The sequence below is a fragment of the Dromiciops gliroides genome, chromosome 1, assembly GCF_019393635.1.
Source record: "Dromiciops gliroides isolate mDroGli1 chromosome 1, mDroGli1.pri, whole genome shotgun sequence".
Classification (NCBI taxonomy): domain Eukaryota; kingdom Metazoa; phylum Chordata; class Mammalia; order Microbiotheria; family Microbiotheriidae; genus Dromiciops; species Dromiciops gliroides.
The window spans coordinates 450130505-450154793 of NC_057861.1; the positions used below are offsets into that span (position 1 = coordinate 450130505).

Below are 24289 nucleotides of genomic sequence, written 5' to 3' on the forward strand. Positions count from 1 at the left end.
AGTGTAACAAATTTTACCCCTCTTCCTGTTATATTGCTCTGGGACATATCATGTTGCCTAATCCATTCATGTGCTTTTTCCTTACTGAAGCTCTGAGCTCCATGAGGGCAGGCACTGTTTTCAAACCTTTTAAAATCCTTCCTAGGCTTAGCACAGTATTCTGTGTCCGACTAAAAATAATATGAAAAAATAATATCTAATGTTCAAAGTAGATAAATTTTTGTATTCAATTGTGAAAATATAAAAAAATAAAGGTTTTAAACCTATTCATGTCATCATACAGAACAAATATCATTCATTTAAGTACAATAGCAGGGCTGGGGTGATATATTTGCCAGTTTGTAACTAGTTTTCATATTGCTTTGTTTAAAATTATTTCTGTATAATGCAAATATATTAAGTTTCTGCTGTATTAAATTGAGTATCCTCTATTATTTTCTCTTATAGATAAATCATATTCTAGACATTTAAAAACCTCCATGAATAGGAGGTAAATGGTAGACTAATCAATATGTTACATAATACATAAGGGATGGATGTAAATTTTATAGCAAGGAAATTAATAATTAATTTATATCTGTTTACTGTAACAAAAAATAAATGTCAGCTTTTTTTGAAGTTTAACAGACTCTGTGCCAAAATCATTAAATTATCTTTAGAAAGTATACTCACTATTTAGAAAATTTAAAAAAACTTAAATATTATGGAAAACCTAACTATTTTAATTAATTTTTACTTAAAAGCATATCTCTAGTATATACTATAATTTAATATTCCATCCATGGTACTGTAGTATAATTAATGCATATTTAGTAATACTAAATTGATGCAACTTTTTCTTCAGCAACTAAAAGTAATGAACACTTTCTATAATTTAGGGATTTTACAGTATCTAAACATTTTTCAATTACTAGTATAAGACCACAGAGAAGTAATTCCAAATTTGAAATTATTCTACATAACAGATAATTTGATAAAGGAAATGAAACATGTATGTGCTAACAAAAGTCTTTCTCCCTGGAACATAGCTATTAGTGGCTCACTATCTAGGTTGAAAATGGTCGTGCAGGGTTGTGTGTCCTATTTTTCCATGCCTGCAGTAAAGATACAATATGGGAATTCAGCTTGGTAATTACTAATACACCACACAGACACAATTACACCCTGTGTACTGCATAAAGGAATCACTTGTGGTCTGCATCCATTACAAAGAGCAGTAGGGGGCCAACATGTAAGAAGACAAAATGCTGTACAAGACGGAAGGAGACCAGAAGAGTCAATGTACACAGATACAAGGACCTTGATTCTTCTTGCAATGATTTAAGTCTCCTTCCATCAATTATCATCCTTTGTCTCAGGAGCCTTATCACCAGCAACATTACAGGAACTGAACAGAACAATACTCAGGCCCAAATAACCCTATGAACTGTGCTGACATTTCCACACCCTGTTGCTATGTTTGACCTGGTTATTCAGATTACTCAAGCAAAACAAAATGGAAAAAAAAAGGCGTTACGATTGCAAAATAGGCCCATGTCATGTTTTAATAGTTGTCTCAGAATTCTAATTATTTAAACCAAGAGACAATATTTGAGAGGGAGGAGACAAAGACAAACAGACAGAGATAGAGAGTGAAAGACGTAGAAACAGAGAAAGAGGGAGAAAGAGGAGGGAAGAAGAGGAAGAGAAAGAAAGAACAAGAGTGATACAGAGAGACAGAGACACAGAGAACGGCCAGAGGGACAGAGAGGAGTCAGAAAGAAAGAGAAATAGAGAAATATAAAGCAACAGAAATAGAGACACAGATAGGGACAGAGAAAGGGTAAGAGACAGAGTCAAGGAAGAGAGAAGGAGAGGAGGAAGAGAGAGATACAAAGAGACAGAGACAGAGAAAGAGATACAGAGAGTCGAGGGAGAGGAGAGAAAAAAGGAAGAGAGGAGGGAGGGAGATTTTGCTATCTAGCTTAGGTTGGAAAAACTGTAAGAATGAGAGCTAAATGATGCTATATTGAGAGCTGCTGTGTAATCTAGGGAGCGTGAGGTAACAAAGTAATAAATCAGCTGCTTACTCTACTTTAAAGGAAGCTCTGAAATAATTTTTTTTTCTTTCTGAAAATCTTTAAAGTTTTGAGGTCACAAGCAGTTTGCCATTTTTATTACAGCTAAAAAAACTCATTGTAGTCACATTATTTCATAATTAAGATAGTCATTTGAAAATGCAAGTAAACATTTAAGAGAGATTTCTTTAAAAGAAAAAAAAAGACCTTAGGAAAGGTAGCTATTTTTGACAGAATGTCAGGCTTTGTGAAACAAAGCCTTGTCTTTCAGAAAGTGTTTACGACCTATGAGAAAAAAAATATATCCTTGGGCTAAAATGTTTATTGGCACCTAGAAGTCTGAAGAGAGCAAGTCAGGCCTGTGGTTTTTTGAGGGCACTTTATCATCGCCTGCATTCTCAAAGGGATCTCTGAATGAATAGAACTGGATTACTCAGCCTCCTATTCCACGCCTATTCCTCTCCATTTTCCTTGGCAAGCCTGAGAGCCAAGCTATTTTTAGTTAGGCGGCTTTCTATTTTTAGACAACTACCAGTTAGAAGACATTTGTTAGGAAAAATTAAAAAAAAAACACAAAGGGGGGAGGGAATGAAGCTTCCCTTCACATATTGTAAAGCAGCCTTCAACCTGTAACTCCAGGCATTTCAGCTGCTTTCAATCTTGGAAAAATAAAGAAAATTCAGAGTTCAGGGTTTTAAAAATAAACCTACCCTCTGGCAAACAGACCAAAATACAACAAGCTGTTACTATGTGAAACAGTGACTACAAAAACAAAGAACATTCTCCAATGACTAGATTGGGAGAAAACCCGTAGAGCTATTAGGTTATAAGAATGTTACACAGACATGTAAAATTTTTCCAGCCTTACAGCCAGATAGATCATGTTTTGGAGAAAAAAAATCATTCAGCTGTGAAGTATAACCAGGATGCAGGTTTCAGGTTTCAGTTTTCAGCAAGAGAACCTTCTATCAAACTTAAAGACAATGATGATTCTTTCATATTTTAAAGAAGCAAAGTCTCATGGAATTTCCGTGGGAATTACAAGACAAAAAGGACTCATACATAAAAAAGGAAAAAACAAAACCTTGAAAGGTATAATATCATCACATCTATCATTTGTCTGTCTGTCTATCTATCTATCTATGTCTATCATCTATCTTTCCATCCATCCATCCATCTATCTACCTAGTCATCTATCTACCTTGACAATGTATATTGCTTTGTTTTTGTTGTTTTTGCTCATTGCCTCACTTTTGCTTAATATGACAGTAAAGGGAGGACTTAGTATGGGAAATACTTTTTATAAGTTAATGTTTTCAGGGGCAGCTAGGTGGCACAGTGGATAAAGCCATGGCCCTGGATTCAGCAGCATCGGAGTTCATCTGACCTCAGACACTTGACACTTAGTAGCTGTGTGACCCTGGACAAGTCACTTAACGCTTACTGCCCCACAAAACCAAAAAAGTTTATGTTTTCAAATGTTGGGTATTCAGTACAACCATTCTTTCCTATAGCAGAAGTTTAGTAGTTAAACTTCTCCCCTGGCATTAAAAATAAAAGCATCTGGGGGCAGCTAGGTGGAACAGTGCATAAAGCACCGGCCCTGGAGTCAGGAGTACCTGAGTTCAAATCTGGCCTCAGACACTTAACATTTACTAGCTGTGTGACCTTGGACAAGTCACTTAATCCTCAGTGCCTCTCAAAAAAAAAACATACAAAAACCCCCCAAAACCAAAATAAATAAATAAATAAATAAAAATAAAAGCATCTTATATCTTAACAGTACTTTAGAGTTTCCAAAACATCTTTATTTCCCAGGAATTATTATCCCAATTTTATAAACGAAGGAACAAAGATGAGGGTTAAGTGACTCACCCAGCATCACACAGCTAGTAACCTGCAGAACTGAGAGCAGAAGCTTAGGCTTCTGATTCCTCTCAATCTGCTATCATACACCACATTGCTTTCCAGGTCATACTTTATGAGTCACTTGATGAAAACCAAATGCTTTAATGCTGAAGAATCTGAATTCTCAATAACAATGTCTCCATCACTCAAGAAAATCAGCTCATGATTAAACTTTCTTTTCTTCATATGAAACTAATTTGGGGTAAACTCAAAATGTGCAAGAAAGAGATTCCAAACAGAAAACCTGTGTGAAGATAAAATTCCTTCCCTTTACTGGCAAAATGTTCACTATTTGTGTATATGTGTGTATGTGTACATATCAGGCAGGATTGTTGCAGATTTTAACTTCACTGACAAGTACAAAATTCTTTCCTTGCTCCTTTTTACTCTTTCTCTCTCTTAAGCGCTTTCTTTTCATATTTATTTGATAAATTTCAGCCTCACGTTTATACTCTTTTAGGGCATTTTTTGTAATTGATCTAACTTTTAAATGAGCAGTTGTCAAATGCTTCTCTGGTGATGGTCATCTCCCCTGAGGCTGTAGCTACTTTTCTTCTCAGCCCTTAATTCCAACAACTCCAATGATGAAAACCTGGATTCTGTCTCTCTCCTGAATTTCTGCATTTGATATCCAGTCACTGTATATATTGGAGGATTCCTTGCACACAAACATCTGATAGGCAGCTTATTTTCATAGCTGATGTAACCTGTAGAACTCAAGTGTAGGATTTGTTTTCAGAAAAGGGAGTGGGCAATACAAACCTGAAAAGATTATAGTTATCTAGAATTACACAAAAGACAGAAAAACTGACATATTTCTAGATTAGTTACTAAACAGAGGAAGCTAGGTTTTGCAGTAGAAGACCAGTGTTCAAGTATAGCCTCAGGCACTTACCAGCTTTGTGACCCTGGGAAAGTCCTTTCACTCCCTGTTCAAGTATAAAATGGGAATAATAATAGCATCTACCTCCCAGGGTTGTTGTGAGGATCAAATATGATATTTGTAGGAAGCTTGACACATAGGAGACACTTAGTAAAAGCTTGTTTTCTTCCTTTGTAATTTAATATGCCGATTTTTTAAATTTAAAGAATGAATCCAAAGAATAAAATACCATCCTTTGCACACAGTAGGTGTTTAAATGAATGTTTCTTGAACTGAGAGACTCTAAGAAAATCTGGAAAGTGCATAAAAATACAGAAATTGCAGTATAGGATTTTCCATTCATTACAATATAAAAAAGTTCAGTATGAATTCTTAAACCATAATTCTTATACAATGATTTTTGAGATTAGGTTGGGGGGGACCCAAATTAAGTAGGAAACTACTATTTCCTATTTACAGTGTTTCTTACCTTAAATGGTATATCTAAACAGTAAGAGAGCTTATTTACTAAAAACATAAAGATAAGAGATTAATTGCTATGAAGAGGCTTTCAGAATCTAATTAACCTCCCAGCTAGTCATTAACTCTGCGACCTTTACAAATAATTGACAGGGGATTTTTTTTTCCTCATTCAGAACTTCAACCAGGTGACTAAACTTAAGCTAAGCATGGCAAAGGATATACTACATGCATTGATGGCTTGGCAGGATAATGGGCAACGAATCAGTAAAATGGGATTATAGAATTTGTTTCTCTAAAAATGATCTATCCATGTAGCTTGTTATATGTCTTTGTCATCTGAAAACATTCATTGTCTAATACTTAACCTTTTTTTTTTTTTAAGTGATCAAGGTCTTTTTCAGTGGAAATTACTATAGCTATCAGAATTTTCCATGACATTATCTGAGCCCAAGGAGAATGAGGTAAGCATAGACCAGAGCTATCTGGGAATGGCCCCTAGGGAGTAGATATAGAATACATGAGTTTCACTGAGTGCTAAGTAGTCCTATTCGTATATACACTTTTTTTTTTTTTTTTTTTTGGTGAGGCAATTGGAGTTAAGTGACTTGCCCAGGCTCACACAGATAGTAAGTATCAAGTGTCTGAGGTCGGATATGAACTCAGGTACTCCTGAATCCAGGGCCGGTGCTTTATCTACTGCACCACCTAGCCACCCCCGTATATACACTTTCAACACAAATACATGCAGAGCCCTCTTTTTTAAAAATTCCTATAGAAAATATAGATTTATTTTTATGAAAATATTGTATCCTTTCCCTGGAATTCAGTAATAATTCCAAGAAGAAAAACTCTTCTGCACCAACATCGTCAACGGCTCTCTATTGTCTCTAGGATAAAATACAAACTCCTTCCACGGGCTCTTAAATACTGTCATAATATAGCTCTTACCTACATTTCTAGAGTTATTTCATATTCTCCTTAAAAGCAAGGCCTCTTTTCATTTTGTATCCCCGGTGTTTAATGCTTGGCATGTAGGAGTTGTTTAATAAATGTTCATTAAATTGAACCGAATTCTTGCACTTTCCATTCACCACTCCCTCCTCCCACAAATCTATTCATGTCAGCCCCATCCCTCCGTACCATGATCCCACTCTTCCCCAAACTTATATTGTGCCCTTGGGTTCCCCTGTTCTATTGCTAACAAACTGTCCTTCATATTTGACTTGTGCTCTCTCCACTGACATTGCTTTGTATTTTTTGTGTTCACTTTTAAGTGTACATGCTGTTTTCCCTTAATAGAAAGCAAACTCCCCGAGTACCGGGATTATTTCATTTTGTCTCTGTATCCCTGGTGCCTAGCATACTGCCCTGTACACAGCTGATACTTAATAAATGTTGGTTAAATGGTACCAAATTGAATTCCAAGCCCTGTTAGTGGTTTCCTGTATATGACAGCCTAACTTCTGGGTCTCTGCCTTCAGAAAGGTATAACTGTAACACATACCATTCGAGTCCCCACCTCTTAGCATCTCTACTTTCCTTCACAACTCAGATCCCTTCATTTGACTGTTCTTTCCTTTCTGAAATTACTTTGGGTATTGATAGTATTTACTTATCTAAGTACCTCTTGTGTCCCCACAGTAAAATCTAATCTCCTTGAGGGCAAGACTGATTACTCTTGGTATCCCTGATGCTTAACACAATGTCTTCTATGTAATAGGTGCTTCATATATGTTCAATGAATCAAATTATAAAAGCATTGGGCTGAAAAAATAAATGTTCTAAGTAAAGTCTAGATGATTCTAGTTCTGAGAACTGTTGTTTATAATTGGTTCATTAAAGGACTTGGCACAATAACAATGGTAATAAAAATTGAGAGAAAAGATCACTGCCTCTGAAGTCAGAAGAGCAGAGTTCAAATTCTCCCTCCCAACATTTACAACATATGTGACCATGGGCAAGATAAGTCACTTCATTATCCTGGAATCAGTTTCATAATCTGTAATATAAAGGATAGGCTAGACAACCTCCAAAGTACCTTCCATATCATTGAGTTATATCATGTAAAACAAAGTTGTATAGAAGATTATTACATTACATTAAAACTCCGTTGTGTTTGTCTCTGCCATCATTACTATACTTACGTATTGATTAATTCCAATAATCCATTAGAAGCAGACAGTAAGAATTATAATTATAAGGAATTTAACTTTCTTATGAATGAATATAGAGTCAAGACAGATTATTTGAGCTGGAAAAAATTCTGAGGATCATAGATTCCAACTCAATCATTTTAGAGTTGAGGAAATTGAGTCTCAGAATGGTGAAGTAACATGAAACTTTGTCGAGCTTTTTATTCATATGAATACACCATGGTCTTTGTGAACAAAAACTCATATTTTAAAGAGAGTTTATGGGAAGGTAAATATTTCCTTTTAGCAAATTCAACTTAACTACACAGGAAGTGAGCTAGTGAATTTGTTCTCAGTTTTCAATTTCAGTGTTTTAATAGACCTAATGTTCTGGTGGTTCAGTAATGATTATTTTTTAAAATGAGATTGAATATCATATATTTATTAAATATGTACAAGTTAAGCAATTGAAATTTGTCAAAAATAGGAACATATTTCTGAATTTGGTATCTAACAATTAGTCTATGTAGGCATTAGGTTTGAGTTATGCAAACATAGAATTTATCATCCGGCATGAAAGGTACATGCCTATAATCTCCACTGTTGGGGATGCTTGAGCTAGGGAGTTCTGAGCTGCAATAGAGCTCAATCTGATTGGGTGTATGCATTAAGTCACCACCAGTATGTTGACTATCTAGGACTAGGGGAGGCAGGGCAGGGCAGGTTGCCCAAAGCCAGGTAAGCCATTGTGGGTCAGAAATGTAGCAGGTCAGAGCTTCTGGGTTTCATGTATATGTATATATGTATGTATAAATGCCCACATATACATAGTTATGTGTATATACTCTATGTAGCATATATTCAGCTTTGTGTATATGTACATACATATGCACATACATATGCATATACATATATACATATATATACATATACATACATACATACATACATATATATATATATAGTGTGTGTGTGTGTGTGTGACTCCCAGGTGTTTACCATATTAGTGGAGAGACTCAGTGCATACACCCAACCTACTTTAGTCCTACTGCAGCTCAGAATTCCTAAGTGCAAGGAATTCTTCAGTCTCAGCTTCTCTAATAGCAGCGATTATAGGTGTGTGTCACCATGCCCAGAGATATGTTCTATATTTATATACTGCATAACTGATGCACACATAGACTCATTGTTACATACCGAATTCAGAAATCTATTACTATTTTAAATCGCCATTTATTTAATATACATATATGTCTATTTACATGCCTATATGTAGATATGCACATACATATGTGTATGCATGTATATAAGTGTGTATATACATATATGTATACATATATATAAGCTTTAATAACTTAAAACTGTACTATTGAGGACTTGGGACAACTTGTATATTTAAAGATATATTTGTCTGCATTAATAAGTACATATACACACACATGTATACCCACATGTCCATGTGTATATACATAGTTTATCCAATTTTAGTTTGTACTTTGTAGTACAAATATGTTTCAATGGTGCTACATAAAGATTTCCTAAATACACGTGTTATAATTGTGAACAAAAATGAATGTAGGGAGACAAAAGAATCAATCTACTTGACAAAGCTCCCTTTTAAAACGTTCTTTTTTTGTGGGTATCTATTATCTGCAATGTAGAGGTGCTATGAACTTTTGCTTTAGAATGGAACATACCGATTCAGTAAGCATTATTTTAAAAATTGATGAAAACAATCGGATTGAAGAGTAGAGAGCACTTTGTTGAAGTATTGACATTTTTTTTTTAAAATTATGGAATAAGAAGTTGTTTTAATCTGTATGGATACCACTGAAAGGAATATGGCACAGTGGATAAAGAAGTGGCTTCAGGGTCAGGAAAAACTGGGTTCAAATTCCATCTATGAACTGTCGGGTCTGTGTTATCCTAGGTATATCACTTAAACTTTCAGTGTTCCAAGAAATGTGCTAATTCCATAAATTGTAGAGGGGGTGTCAATTTGCATTGGTAAAAAGTTTCCTCATGAAGAATTCCCTATACCAATAAAAGCATGCATGTGGTCCAAACATGAAGAATAGTAATCTCAAAAAATATTTTTCAAAAGAAAACAAATTGATTTGTTCAAGAATCTAAAGATTTTCTTAAATTGAAAACATAACTTTATGTTTCTAAACTAAAAAAAGACTCCATGATGCTTTAAGTAAATACAAAATAGTATTGAAAACAATCATCTTTTTCTTTTTTCTTTTTTTATTTTTTTTTGGTGAGGCAGTTGGGGTTAAGTGACTTGCCCAGTGTCACACAGCTAGTAAGTGTTAAGTGTCTGAGGCTGGATTTGAACTCAGGTCCTCCCGAATCCAGGGCTGGTGCTCTATCCACTGTCCCACCTAGCTGCCCCAATCATCTTTTTCTTACAAGTCATAATATCATATTTTGCATACACCTCATGTGATTTTCACAACTAGCATATCCTTAATAATGGATAATTTCTTTATAAACAGAAATAAGGTTTAAAGACTGATTGTGGGGTTACTAATTTGATGGGGAAAATGTGTTTTAACTTTTAAGAGCATCTGATTTCAAACTGAAGTCTTAAAATTCTTTGTGAGTCTTCTAGGTGACATAGATCGCAGTGCTTGGAATCAGGAAGACCATAGCTTCAGTCCTGCTTCAGACACATTACCTGTGTGAGCTTGGGCAAGGCACTGAGTTGCTTTTTGCCTCAGTTTTTTCATTTGTTAAAATGGAGATTATAATTGCGTTATATAATATTATGCATTATGCAACTATATCAATATGTTATACAAGTTTAAATTGCATACCAACATGTAATATTATATTAACTATATAATAACATTATGTAATAAATTATAATAGCATAGGTTAAAAAAACTTTGCAAACTTTAATGTACTTGATAAGTGCTGATTGTTGATGTTGATTATTATTATTATCATTGTTATTATTATCTTCAGATATCTAAGAGATTTTCACTGTGAAAAAGGGTATACTTATTTTGTTTGGCTAGAGAGACTAATTAGGTCTGAAAGGTAAAAGTTACAGTCAGCCAATTTGAACTATATAAAAAGCAGCGCCTAATAATGACAGGTATTAATACTAAAGCTTTTTATATACATCATCTCCTTTGGTCCTCCAAGCAGCCATATGAGATAAGGTACTATAGATATTCTTCTTTTGTTACAGATGAAGAAATAGGCATGGGGGAATTAAGTGACTTGCCCATCATTGCAGAGTCAGATAGATGACATGGTGGATAAGAGCAACAGGTTTGGAGTTAGGAAGACTCTGCTTCCCGAGTTCAAATGTGGCCTTAGACACTAGCTGTGTGATCCTGGGCAAATCACTTAACCCTATTTGACTCACTTTCCTCTTCTGTAAAATGAGCTGGAAAAGGAAATAGCAAAGCACTCCAGTATCTTTGTGAAGAAAACCCCAAATGGAGTCACAGAGTCAAATGTTGTTCACGACTGAACAACAATGTGATTGATTCTCAGACCTATATAACCAACCATAAACTTTTTTTCTGAAGTCTAGTCTTGTATCACCAAATGTCTTTAGGATGTCTCAAAATGGATATACTGAAGGCATCTGAAACTCATCATGTCCAAAGCAGAACTCATCCTCACAACCCTCCTCTTTTCCCAAGTTTTCTATTATTTTCAAGGACACCACCACTTTCCTAGGTACCCAGGCTCTCAAATCTTGATGTCATCCTTGATTCCTCACTTGCACTAACAGCACAGCAAAGCTGATGTCAAATAGTTATTTCTAACTTGATGACATTTGTATGTGTCCCTTCCTCCCCATTCACAACCACCATCACAGTACAAGGGCCCATGACCCCTTTCCATTCCTCAAGCCTCTCCCAACTGGAATCCATTATCCTCTACTCAGGTGCAAAGGTCTGATCATGTCATCCCCCTACTCAAGTAACTCCAGTGATTCCCTATTACCTCCAGAATCAGGTGATATCAAGTCTTACCTTTGGCATTTAAATACCTTTACAACCTGGTCCCTTTCCACCTTTCCAGTTTTCTTACACTTTATTTGTCTCTAAGTCCTCTGTGATCCAGTGACACTGACCTTATTGATGTTCCCAGGACAGGACGTTACTCCCAACTCAATGCCTTTTAATTACCTGCCCCACATATCTGCACTGGTCTCACTCTTGCCTCTAGTCTTCCCTGCTCTCCTTCAAGGCTTCACTCCTTGAAGTAGAGCCATGCCTAGGGTACTCCTTTGATTCTCTCTTATTCAGTATGTATTTTGAACGCACATTATCATTTGCATGTTATCTCCATCAGATTGTAAGCTTCTTGAAGGCAGGAACCAAATTTTTTGCCCTTCTCTGTATCCCTGGAAGTTGGCCTAGTATCTGGTACATAGTAAACACTTGACAAATGTTTATTGGTTAAATTGAGAATCCTGGATACTAGAATTAATTGTTACCCATGTGACAACAATTCAGGCTATTTTAATAAAGATAGGATGGTACCTGGATAGAGATCTTTGAAGCTAGGAAGACAAAGGTTCAAATTGTGCCTTGGACATATACTGACTAAGGAACTCTGGGTAAGTCCCTTAACTTCCTAGAGCTCCAAATACATATCAAAGACGAGCTAGAAGGTACATTGGCAGAAGGAGTTCCATCATGCAGGGGTTTGCAATGTTGTTGAAATGTCAGATATATTCCCTATCTCTAGGCTACTGACAAGAAGTGTCAGTAGTGGAAAGGGCTCTCTGGCTTTGAAATCAGAGGACCTGGGTTCAAATGTTGGCTCTGCCATTTGATACCTGTTTGACTTTGGGGGTTAATTCTATTATTGGTAAAATTAGGGAGTTGGATTAGATGATCTCTGCAGTCTCTTTTAGTTCTTCTTTTTTTGGGTCTCTTTTAATTCCAAATCTGATCCTATAATATGTATAAGGCCAGGGACACAAAGAAGAAAAATGGCATCATGAGCCCTATTCTTGATAAGTATACACTATAATAGAAACAATACATTATGCACACAAATAAAAGTTTATACAGGGTGTCCCAAAAGTCTTAGTGCAACTTTAAGGTACTAAAGTTTAAAGCTGCACTAAGATTTTTAGGACACAGGTAGGAAATAAGAGCAAAAGTAAAGAAACAGATCTCTAAATCAACTTTGGATAGGAGATTGCTTTTAGCTTTGTAGATCACAGAAGACTTCATAAAACTTGTGGCACTTGAGTTGGGCCTTGATGGAGGGAAGGAATTTGGTGAGCAGAGAAGTGGGGAGAGAAATCATTTCAAAGATGGGGGATGATAACCTTTATGAAATGGTGAGGAAAGTCAGGCTGAGACTGGGGATCATTGAGTGCTCTTGGACAACAGGAAGGCTACACAAATGAAATCAGGCCTGAAAGAGATGATGGAAATAGATTTTAGCAGATTTTCAAGGCAAGGCTAATGAGGGTTTTTTTAATGAGGGTTCTGTTCCACAGAACCACTGAAGGTTTGTGAGCAAGGGAGTGGCATAGTTTTTTACTGTTGTTGTTTAGACATATCCAAGTCTTTGTGATACCATTTGGTGTTTTCTTGGCAAAGATACTGAAGTGGTTCACCATTTCTTTCTCTAGATCATTGTACAGATGAGGAAACTGAGGCAAAGAGGGTAAAGTGACTTGCCATGGGTCATACAGCCAGTACTTATTTAAGCTCAGATTTGAACTCAGGAAAATGAATCTTCCTGACTCCAGGCCCAGTGTGCTATTCACTGCACCACTGTGCTATATGGTTAGAGATGAGAATTTTGAAGCTCATGCTGATAGTTGTGTGAAGGATGAGTGAGGTAGGGGTTCCTTTTCCTTAGAAAGCCATTACCTAATTCTGCTATCTTCTGTTATCTATCTGTCTGTCTCTCTGTCTCTCTGTCTCTCTCTCTCTCTATCTATCTATCTATCTATCTATCTATCTATCTGTTTGTCTATCTATCCATCCATCATTTATCTATCCCTATCCATTCATCCATCCATCCATCCATCCATCCATCCATCCATCCATCCATCCATCCATCCATCCATCCATCCATCCATCCAAGTATACAGTCTCCTAAGGAGCAGAAAAGCTGTCAACCAGTTTGAAGCTTTTGCTTTGTTGGCCCAATCCATTATTTATTTAACTATCTATCTATCTATCTATCTATCTATCTATCTATCTATCTATTTATTTATTTTGGCGGGGCAATGGGGGTTAAGTGACTTGCCCAGGGTCACACAGCTAGTAAGTGTCAAGTGTCAGGCCGGATTTGAACTCAGGTACTCCTGAATCCAGGGTCAGTGCTTTATCCACTGCGCCACCTAGCTGCCCCTCAATCCATTATTTATAATTAATAATAACAGTAGCTAACAAAACTTAGTACTTCCTATTACATCCCTGACGTAGGTGTTAGTTGTATTTCCATTTTACAGATGAGGAAACTGAGGCCAACAAAGTCTGGTGACTTGCCCAGAATCACATGGCTAATTAAGATTTAAGGCTGGATTTGAACTCAGATCTTACTGACTCCAGATCCAGCTCTCTATTCACTGTGCCATCTAGCTGCCTACTGAGCCTACTGGAGTGAGTTTATAAAAATACATAGGCATTGATGACTTCTGAATCATAAAAAGGACTCTTTCCCTAGTCATAGATAGAATCATAGGAACACAAGAGAAAGGTTCAAAGGACCTTAGAATTTGTCTAGCATAGAATGTGATCTCTCTGAAGATAGAGGCTATTTAATTGTTGTCTTTTTATCTCCACCCCTGGCATAGTAATTGACATACAGAAAGCAATTAATAGATATTTGTTGAATTTAGTTGAATTTTTTTAGCATTCATTCCTATAGCTGTATCATTCAGGTATTGTATACTTTGTCTAATGTTGGTTGTGTTTTTTCTCCACAACTGGGCTATAAATTTCTCTACATCTGCTTCTTTTGTTTCCCTTGCAGTATGTAGTATACAGCTATGTACACAGTTGGTATTCAATAATATGTACTGAACCGAATGAGCAGCAAGCATACCCTACAGAATACAGAGGAAGCATGATCAGAAAGGTATTCTGTGCAAAGGAAACCATTTTCTGTATATAAGGTGGGGGGGAGGGGAGGAGGGTGGTTAAGTGAATTTGGACTGTTGGGCACAATTGCGAGAGGAAAGACATGTCCCATTAATATCTTCAGACTTCTTATAGCATTTTAATAGCTTTATACACAAAGGTAAATATTCTCTCTAAATGTCAGTAAAGTTAAACGAAATGTACTTCCTTCAAAGGAAATGCTTTAAATACAACAACTGTTTTTGTTTTTTTAAACCAATGGATTAAAAATTTAGCACATTTACCAAATCCGACACATTTATATATTGTATCTAAACATATATTCAAACTGCATTCAGAATGGGGGGAAAAAAACCCAAAACGATTGCAGTCTTCTCGTTAAGCTTTTGTGAGTCTTTGTGCCATTGTAACAGTAGTGCTAATTATCAAGCAAAGACATGATAATTACGCAGAGCTTTTTTGTTAAGAGAAGAATCTTTTTCAACACCCACGCACTGCACAATTTCCTCTGACCCTGCAACACTGTCTGTAGCATGGCCCAGGAATCTTGTATTTCAGTCTGAATGTTGGAAACCATGTGGTTTTTCTCTTTTCCTTGTGAATAAACTAATTTGGGGGGGGGTTGGGAGTAGGGGTAATAGTCCAAATGGGAAGAGGCATAACAAATGACCCTTCATGCTAGAACTCTCCTGCTGTTTAACTCCATTCAGTTATAATCCTTTTATTGCAGATAAACAAGATTTAAAACTTTACCTAGTAGCAGCAAGATTACTGAAATTTCAAGGTTTTGTTAAATCTATATAACAACTGATTTCTCAGGGCCCTTCTTCCCCACAAGCCAGAATCTCCAGGTCTTCTATATATCACAGTCAATTCCTATTAAAGTACAGAAATGCTGTCAATGTGACTTATTCTCCCACCTCCAGCCTTTCTTCTCTCCTGAATGATATCCATGCCTTCCTCTCTAGCTAGTTTTAAAGACTGGTCAAAGCAAACCTATGGCAAGTTAGAGTATAATCAAGTCAACAAAGAATTTTTCAAGTGCTTGCTTTGTTCCAAAGCCATGCTGGATCACTGCCTTGTTGTGGTGGAGGGACCATGCAGGGTTACCCAAGATGGACAGGTCATAGTGGAGAGTTCCGATACAAGGTGATCCACCGGAGAGGGACATGGCAAACCACTGTAGTAACATTGCCAAGAAAACCCCACGGGCAATATTAAAATGCATGAATTTTTCAGGAGGACCTTTCAGGTTGAGGGCTTAGTATGCTATGGTCTACTGGGTCATAAAGAGTTGGACAGGACTGAACAACCAAATAACAATGTATTTTGTTTTTGTTTTTTGTGAGGCAATGAGGGTTAAGTGACTTGCCCAGGGTCACACAGCTAGTAAATGTCAAGTGTCTGAGGCAGTATTTGAACTCAGGTCCTCCTGAATCCAGGCCTGGTGCTTTATCCACTGCGCCACCTAGCTGCCCCCAACAATGTATTTTTAAAAAAACAAACAGAAAAATGAAACACCCTGCCTTCAAGGAGCTTATGATCTAATGGCTGAGATAACAAGGAAACAACTATATACAAAGAAAACACATATAGGATAAATTGCAAATACTCTTATAGGAAAGACAATAGCATTAAGGAGGACTGGAAAAGACTTTCTGTAGGAAGGATTCTAGTTGAGGCTTGAATGAAGTCAGGGAAGCTGGGAATTAGTTGGACTAAGAAGGCTCAGTGCATTTAACTTATCATAACTGAAAAAATGTTATTGATAGATTTTGTTTTGACAAATCATAAAAGGTACTGGCACATTTTCAGATAAATATCTCACAATGTACAATCCATTGTCATTCTGAAAGTAAGATCTAGAAACTTCAGATTGTACCTTCTCTGGGTTCAAAGTGCTTAATCTGGTAAAGTTAGACTGAAGAAACTATGACTGCCTCTGTAGTATCCTAAAGCTCTCCCAATCTCTATTTGTAAGAGGAAATGGAAACTAAGCAGTCTCTAAGTGCTTCTAAGCTGTCTAGGAGGATTTGTATACTCCATTAACCGTGACCTCACTTATGTGTTAAACTCTTAAAAATCAACCACAAAACACACATAAAGCTGAAGTACCTCCCTATACTTGAATCAAAATAATTTTCCTATATTTAACTTAATCTTTAAGGAATGGTAAAAGGTAAACAGCTAGGTGTTAAGCAGCTAGGTGGCTCAGCGAATAGTCCTGAGGCATAGAGTCAGGAGGACCTGAGTTTAAATTTGGCCTCAGACACTTCCTAGCTGTGTGACCCTAGACAAGTCACTTGACCCTGTTTGGCTAGTTTTCCTCATCTGTAAAATGATCTAGAGAAGGAAATGGCAAACCATTTTAGTATCTTTGCCTAGAAAACCCTAAAAGGGATTATGAAGAATCTGACATGGCTAACCAACAAAAATTAAACCCTATCATAAAAAATTTTCAAGGACCTAAAAAACTTACTATATTATCCTGAAGTTTTGTTGTTGAATTTTTCTTAATATTTTTATACTTAAGTCTTTAATACTGTAGGATCTGTCATTATCTGTCATTTCATGTGCTTGGGCCTATTACCGCACTTGTTCTTGTTTGCCCTTCTTTCTCAAAGAGGACCATGACATTAGAAGATGATACGACTATTCCACTGAATTGTATTTGTGAGAAAATAGTGGGGTCCTGGGGGACCCAGAGGGCCCCCAACTGGAGGCCAGTCCAGAGTCAGTAGAATTGCAAAAGAAATGCAGATTGACCTTCTTGACTACCTAAAGGAAGTTAATTCACCTAGGTGACCCCCCCAAGTCCTGTCAATCAATGGACTGGCCAATTAGCTTGTATCAATGTGCAGTGACCCACCTCTACCTGAGAGAGGATAAAAAAATCCTTGGGACAAGGGGGGTTGCTCTCCTCTCTTCTCTCTCCTGCGCTTCTTGATGTACCTTTTCCCATCCTGGAATTTTATGCTGGGCCTGGGATGCTGGAGGAGACAGCCACGTGGCCCCCACTCTCTCTCTTTTTTTTTCTTTTTTCTTTTTTTGTGGGGCAATGAGGGTTAAGTGATTTGCCCAGGGTCACACAGTTAGTAAGTGTCAAGTGTCTGAGGCTGGATTTGAACTCAGGTCCTCCTGAATCCAGGACTGGTGCTTTATCCATTGTGCCACCGAGCTGCCCCTCTCTCTCTTTTCTATCTAGGTATGTAGGGCTTCTGAATTCTAATTCTGAGCAATGTGCTCTCTCTTTTTACTAACATTTAATATGCATTAATAAATATTTAATGCCAAAAACTGGTGCTATAGCCTCTAATTTATAAGTAGCAATATATTAGAAACCCCAGCTAAGTTCCCTAAAACCTAGAATAAAGATAGGCACCACCATATATTTTCAAACAACACAGATTTAAGTGAGGGGGAGCTATGCAAGGTCGCCAAACTCACTCTCTCTTCTGGAGCCATCTGGGTTCAGTGGCAAGCTATATATCAGGACAACTTGAGATGGTCCAAGATTTTTAAGGCAATTGGTGATAAGTGACTTGCTTAGGGTCATATAAGCTAATAAGTGTCTAGGATAAAATTTGAATTCAGGTCCTCCTGACTATCCATTGTGCCATCTAGCTGCCCCGTTAAAATAGACCTTGATGTCTTAGATTGTTTTCATGAATCGCTGTGGCCAAAAGCTTCTTCTACTTTTGGTCAAACTTCTAGTGATGATTTTCTTTCAATTTAGGAGATGATGAACATTACCAGGTATATACACCAAGTCTTTACAGCTTAGTAGGAAATGTCAGAGTTCAAATTCCAATTATATGGCCTTTGAAAACTTAATGCTACCTTCACAGCAAGATGAAATATCAAAGCATTAAATATTACTTGATATAAATGAGTTATGGTCTTGAAAAAATCGAAGAATTTGTCTTTATAGTATACCCTGGCTTCCTTCAAGTTTCAACCAAAATCCCATCTTCTACAGGAACCCGTTCCCAATCTCTCAATTCTAGTACCTTCTTTCTGTTATTTTCTATTATCCTGTATACAGTTTGTAAATATTTGTTTGCTTAATGTCTCTCCTATTAGACTATGAGCTCCTAATGGGAAGAGACTGTCTTTTGCCTCTTTTTTGTAATCCAAGACTAAGTTCAATGCCTGGAACACAGTTGGTACTTAATAAATTCTTACTGACTGACTGATTGATTGACATAATGCTTTTGACCTGTATATATAGACACTTAAATTAAGAATACCATGAGGGGGCAGCTAGGTGGTGCAGTGGATAAAGCACCAGCCTTGGATTCAGGAGGACCTGGGTTCAAATCCGGCCTCAGATACTTGACACTTACTATCTGTGTGACCCTAGGCAAGTCACTTAACCCTCATTGCCCCACAAAAGAACAAACAAAAAAACAACAACAAACCAAAAAAAAGAATACCATGAGAATGGACTACACCACAAACTGATTATTTCCATATAGTCGTGCATTTATGTATTTACATACAGAAGCAGTGTGGCATAATCTAGAAGACTTGTCACATGTTGGCACCTTGCCACTGGGTGAGTCACTTAGCCTCTCAATAGCCCACGAAATTTTCTAAGGCCATAAGTTGTATAAGAGTCGCCAATATGCATGTATAAGTTTCTATACTGGGAGTTCTCAGAAACCAATGAAATTACAGGTTCAGAATAACAACAAAAGAAGGTATTTATATTATATGTCCATCTAACTATGTATCTATGTATCCATCATCTATCTATCATCTATCTATGTATCTATCTATGTATCTATCATCTATATCTATCTATCATCTACCATCTACCTATATCTATCTAAATATATATATATATTCACACATATATACAGACACACATATGAATATGATACTATTTCTAGGAGATAGCAGGTAAATATTATAATTTCCTCAAAACATAAAATATTTTTCAGTTAAGTATAAACTTTTAATTTAATATTTGTAAGGGATAACTTGGATGATGTGTTGTAAATGTATACTTGCAAGAACTCTTAAGCACATACTGCATGAGGTCTATTCATAATTCACTTTTGACTCCCTAAAGTTACTTTTTTTTTGCTTAGTCTTGGAATGTAGAACATTTATAATCTCGACATTCATTGCAAACTTCAAAATAACTTTTACTAATAACCATTATTAATAGTAAAGTTAAAAAAAAAAACACCTTTAACTGTTGAAGGGAGGAAGAATGTGGGAGGGAGAGCTATGGGCTGATTAATTCTATTTGAACAAATACTACGATTATTTCCTTAGTATAAACCCAGACTAAATATGGCGGGAGTGATTTTTACTTTGACCAAAATGACTTCAATAAATTAATTTTTCAAAATATTCTAGGAAAGCAGGAAACATATCAAGACCTAGGAGAAGATGGGTAAGAAGAGTAAGCAAATGAAATTTGAAAAATACTTTTTTAAAAACTTTTGTTCCCATGTATTTTCTACATATGAAGGTAAACCCTTGGGATTAGTTGTTACATGATATTAAGCTATTTTTAAACTACCACACTTAAACATGGTGTGTGCAGAACAACTATGAACACATTATAATAAAATTTTGTTATTCTTGTTGTGACTTGATGCTTATTGTAGCATTCACCTATTTCTTCCCTCTCTCCCATAATCATGTCCATTTGCACACATTATCTGCTACCCTTCCCTCCTGACCTCTGGCCTTGAATAGACTCCCCCATCTCGCACTGCACCCTCAGTGCTCCCACTGCTCCCAAGGCTTGTGGATCTCACTTTCAAGGCCAGCCCAGGTATCATCACCTCTTTTACAAAGTTTTCCCTGATGAATCCCTCTCTTTTTCAATCTCTCATGCTACTGTCTTTTTTTTTAACCTCCCCATCTGAATTTAGTCATATGCTAACTTAGATATCATAGCTATTAATGGATATATCATTTTCCCTACTAGAATTCATAAGTTCCTTCAAGACAAGGGCTATGAAGTCCTGAATATGCCACACAAGTAAAACACTTGTGTTGAAAATCTACCACATTAATTCTTAATGCAATATATTAAATATGAATTAATTTTTATAAAAATATTTTCCTACAACATTTATAATTATTTCTTCATCAAACATCAAATCTTGAATGTGTGTTAAAATTTGACAAATGGTTCAAATGATGCAATCTTAAAAGAGTATTACTCTTTGAGTAAGAAACAAAAGGTAAACCGATCAATCGTTAATAGCATAAGTTTTAAGTAATTTTCCCCCCACTACTCTTGACATGACTATATTCTGCAAAGAGAATTAAATACTGCAGTTGAGAAGCAATATAAACATTTGGTGAGATGTCCTACAGTTCTGTCAAAGCTTTACTCTCACAAAGCCTTAATTCTTACCTCAACAATATCTGAATTTGTTCGGCTCTCATGTGGCTCATTGTACTCTGTGTATTTCAGCAACACTTTGTCCATATCCGTGCTGGCATACTGGAACAGTTTGTTGGTGCTGTTAAAGATGATTAGCGCAATCTCACAGTCACATAGAACGCTCAGCTCATAAGCCTTCTTCATTAACCCAAATTTCCTCTTTGTAAATGTCACCTGGGAAAAAAGGAAAACAAGTCTGTCAGAAATCATGTGTGTTTTTTTAAAGCATTCTTCTCTTTCTTAAAACAATTACGTATCTGCCACACTTTCTAAAGCATTCCTACATTCAGAAAGGAAGCAAACAAATCCAAAACTGTTTTTTAGCAAAGAATATAAAAATGTGTGGGTTCTAACTTGTAGAAATATGTGTAACTCAATGCATCCTTTGTAATAAATGCATAAATGAAGGCAAGAAAGGCAGTTTTTGTTGTTTCACAACCTAATGTCCTACTTTTGGAAGCATCTATTTACAAAATTTCATTTCAGAGCATCAAATATTTTGCCCAAATATGTCATTCCATTTAATTTTCCTTCCCTTCTCTTGTCTACCCTTGCCTTTCCTTGTCTTCCCTCCTAGGGGTTTCATATTTTAGGTTTGCATTCCAAAAACTTACTTTCTAACTCTGGCATAAACTATTGTTATTCTTCAGGTCTCAATGGTAGGCATCAAGTTAGCTTATTTGAAAGTTAAAATTTAATTTCTTATTCATTTAATTCTGTGATAAAATTGAGGCCTGACCTCAGAAATGATTAATTGTGCATTGTACAATGGAAATAGCCATGACCCTGGAGTCAAAGGATCTGGGTACAAATCCTGCTCCAAACACTCATGACCTATGTTACCTTTGGCAAGTTATTTAATATCCCTGAGACTCAGTTTCCTTATTTGGAATGGGATGGAGTAATATTAAATCACTTCTAAGGTCCCTTCAGCTCTAGATCTCTCTTCTGGTAGTCACAAAATCGGGACTTAGGAAATATCTTTAGACAAAATGGAGAAAAAAAAATCAGTTCTGTTCTCCTGAACATCATTCTTCTGCCCTAACCAGGTTATAAACTGTGGAGTTATCTTTGGCCCTTTTTTCTTTCACTCCTTTATTCAGTGTTTCACCAAATTCCATTATTTTTCCCTTTAAAATGTCACTTAGATTCACCCATTTCCTTCCATTTGTACTGTCAGTACTTCAGTCAGATCCCCATTATATTTGGATAACTAAAGCTTCTGACTTCAACAACAATCAGCTTTCTAACGGGCCTCCCTAGCCCTAGTTTCTCCTTCCTCCAATTTATCAACATATAGCTATTGGGAAGTAATTTAAATTTTGTTTTTATCACCTTATCCTCCTCACCGTATGAAACTCCCCAGACTCTATATTATTTGCCATATCAAATCAAAACTCTTCTGCCTTGTCTTCACTATCTTCATAATTGTTTCCCCCATCTGGAAAGCCTTTCCTTTTCCTCTAAGACTATACAAATTCCACCCATTGTCAAGGCTTAGGTCAAGTATCATGACTTCCAGGAAGCCTTCTCTGACTACTACCTCACATGTTGATGTTTTATTTCAAATTTCCCATCCTTTTGGTTTCTTCTTAGTTTTACTCTTTATATCAATTCCTCCACCATCTATGTTTCTTTTATTCTTCATGTTGTTGAGCCTCCTAACCCCTCAGCCTGGTTCATTAACCTCTTCATACCCAGAACCCTTATCTCCACTTTAACTCCAGTCACAATTAGAGTGGTTAGACTTCAGACCTTACCTTCACCTATAACTACTTTTCCTCTGAGATCCAGAACTCTTTTTTTTTTAGACTTTTTTTTTTTTTTTTAGTGAGGCAATTGGGGTTAAGTGACTTGCCCAGGGTCACACAGCTAGTGTTAAGTGTCTGAGGCCGGATTTGAACTCAGGTACTCCTGACTCCAGGGCCGGTGCTTTATCCACTGCGCCACCTAGCTGCCCCGAGATCCAGAACTCTTAAAACCCACTCTGGGAAAACAAACTTATCATCATCTTCTACTTTCACCCTTGCTTTACTCATCTTCAACCTGTTCTTTGCCCTCCCTGTGAGCTCCTCTGTCTTCTATGCCTCGATCCCTCTGTTATCCCATCCCATCACCCCTATTAGGCCTTCATTTTATCACCTTTAAATCTTGACTTTAAACTCAATTATCTCAACAAGACACTAATTAAGGTGTGCTTGCATGCATGTGGGCATAACCTGGAGTGATATTATAGATGACAGTACCAAAAATCTGGATAGGATGGAGTGAACTTTAAAAGATAAGAGGTGGTTGCTGAGTAATAAAAGCAGACAGAATGTCTGCATTCTGCTGGCCTTGTATGTCAAGGAGTGTGAGAAATGGAACAGTCATTCTCAGAGACAATGATAAGAAATTTGGTGTCTTTGGAAAAAAAAAAAACCACAGGTTTCAGTAATTAAAAGAAGATGGAGGGAAGGTGAGGGAGAAAGTTTGGATTGAAGCAGGGTTTAAAAGAAGAAAGTTCAAAAGGATATAGTGGAAAGGTAGAGCAAAAAAGAATATGGATTGGAGAGGACTTGAGCTATGACGCATAGAGGTAGAGGTCTTTCTGATGCCAGGCAGCTTGTATGTATGATGCAGGGCCCTAGGCCAGGTGGTATGTCTGGGGCCATCTTTCCTGGTGAGTAGATAGAGCTATAGAGTGGAAGCCCAACAACAATGGGACTTTGAAGAGTAACAGTTTGGAGAATGGTGGATGGGAGAGGTGGGGGAAGAAAAACATGGTCCTTAAATGGTAGCAGTACCTGAACCTCCCTGGATATCAGAAGCTGAAGAAAATTCTTGGCTGCCGGGTCCTAGTTCCAGTTCTTATATTAAAAAAATCTATTGTAAGATATTAAGATGATGAGCCCTATTTGACTACCAGTGTGTGGCAATGAATACAACAAAGGGAGGGAAAAGCGTGAGGATTTCTTGAAGGTAATGTATAGTATCCTAAAAATTTGGTGAACACTGGTATACAAAACACTTAAGAGCATCAATTACAAGTGCTATAAATAATCACGGATATTGATTTTCCCCTGGCATGATTTTCTAAGTAAATTATAGACAGGTCACTTTTTTCCCCTCTAAGGCAAATAAAAGCATAGTTTTCATTAATAAAAGATTTATATTTTATTTATTAAATATGCATGGAAGAGATTTGATTTAAGTAAAGGGAACATTAACAAAGTACTATTTGTCTACAATTACATGGGAATTGATGACTTAGGGCAGCGGTAGAAGAATTCAAATACGTGTAATTTATAAAGTGTTTTAATCTGTTAGAATTCCTAATGCAAACTAATACTAGATGTAACCTCTTT

General features: G+C 36.5%; 1 protein-coding gene across 13 annotated transcripts in view; it reads right to left on the bottom strand.

The window, feature by feature from the left end:
* The window catches only part of MEF2C (myocyte enhancer factor 2C), a 219029-nt gene that overhangs the window by 77156 nt on the left and 117584 nt on the right, over window positions 1-24289 (bottom strand). For all 13 annotated transcript variants that reach the window (XM_043962357.1, XM_043962343.1, XM_043962425.1 and 10 more), the window contains one exon: window positions 20913-21116. In XM_043962357.1, the coding sequence (XP_043818292.1) occupies window positions 20913-21116 (204 nt within the window). The remainder of the gene's footprint in view (window positions 1-20912; window positions 21117-24289) is intronic.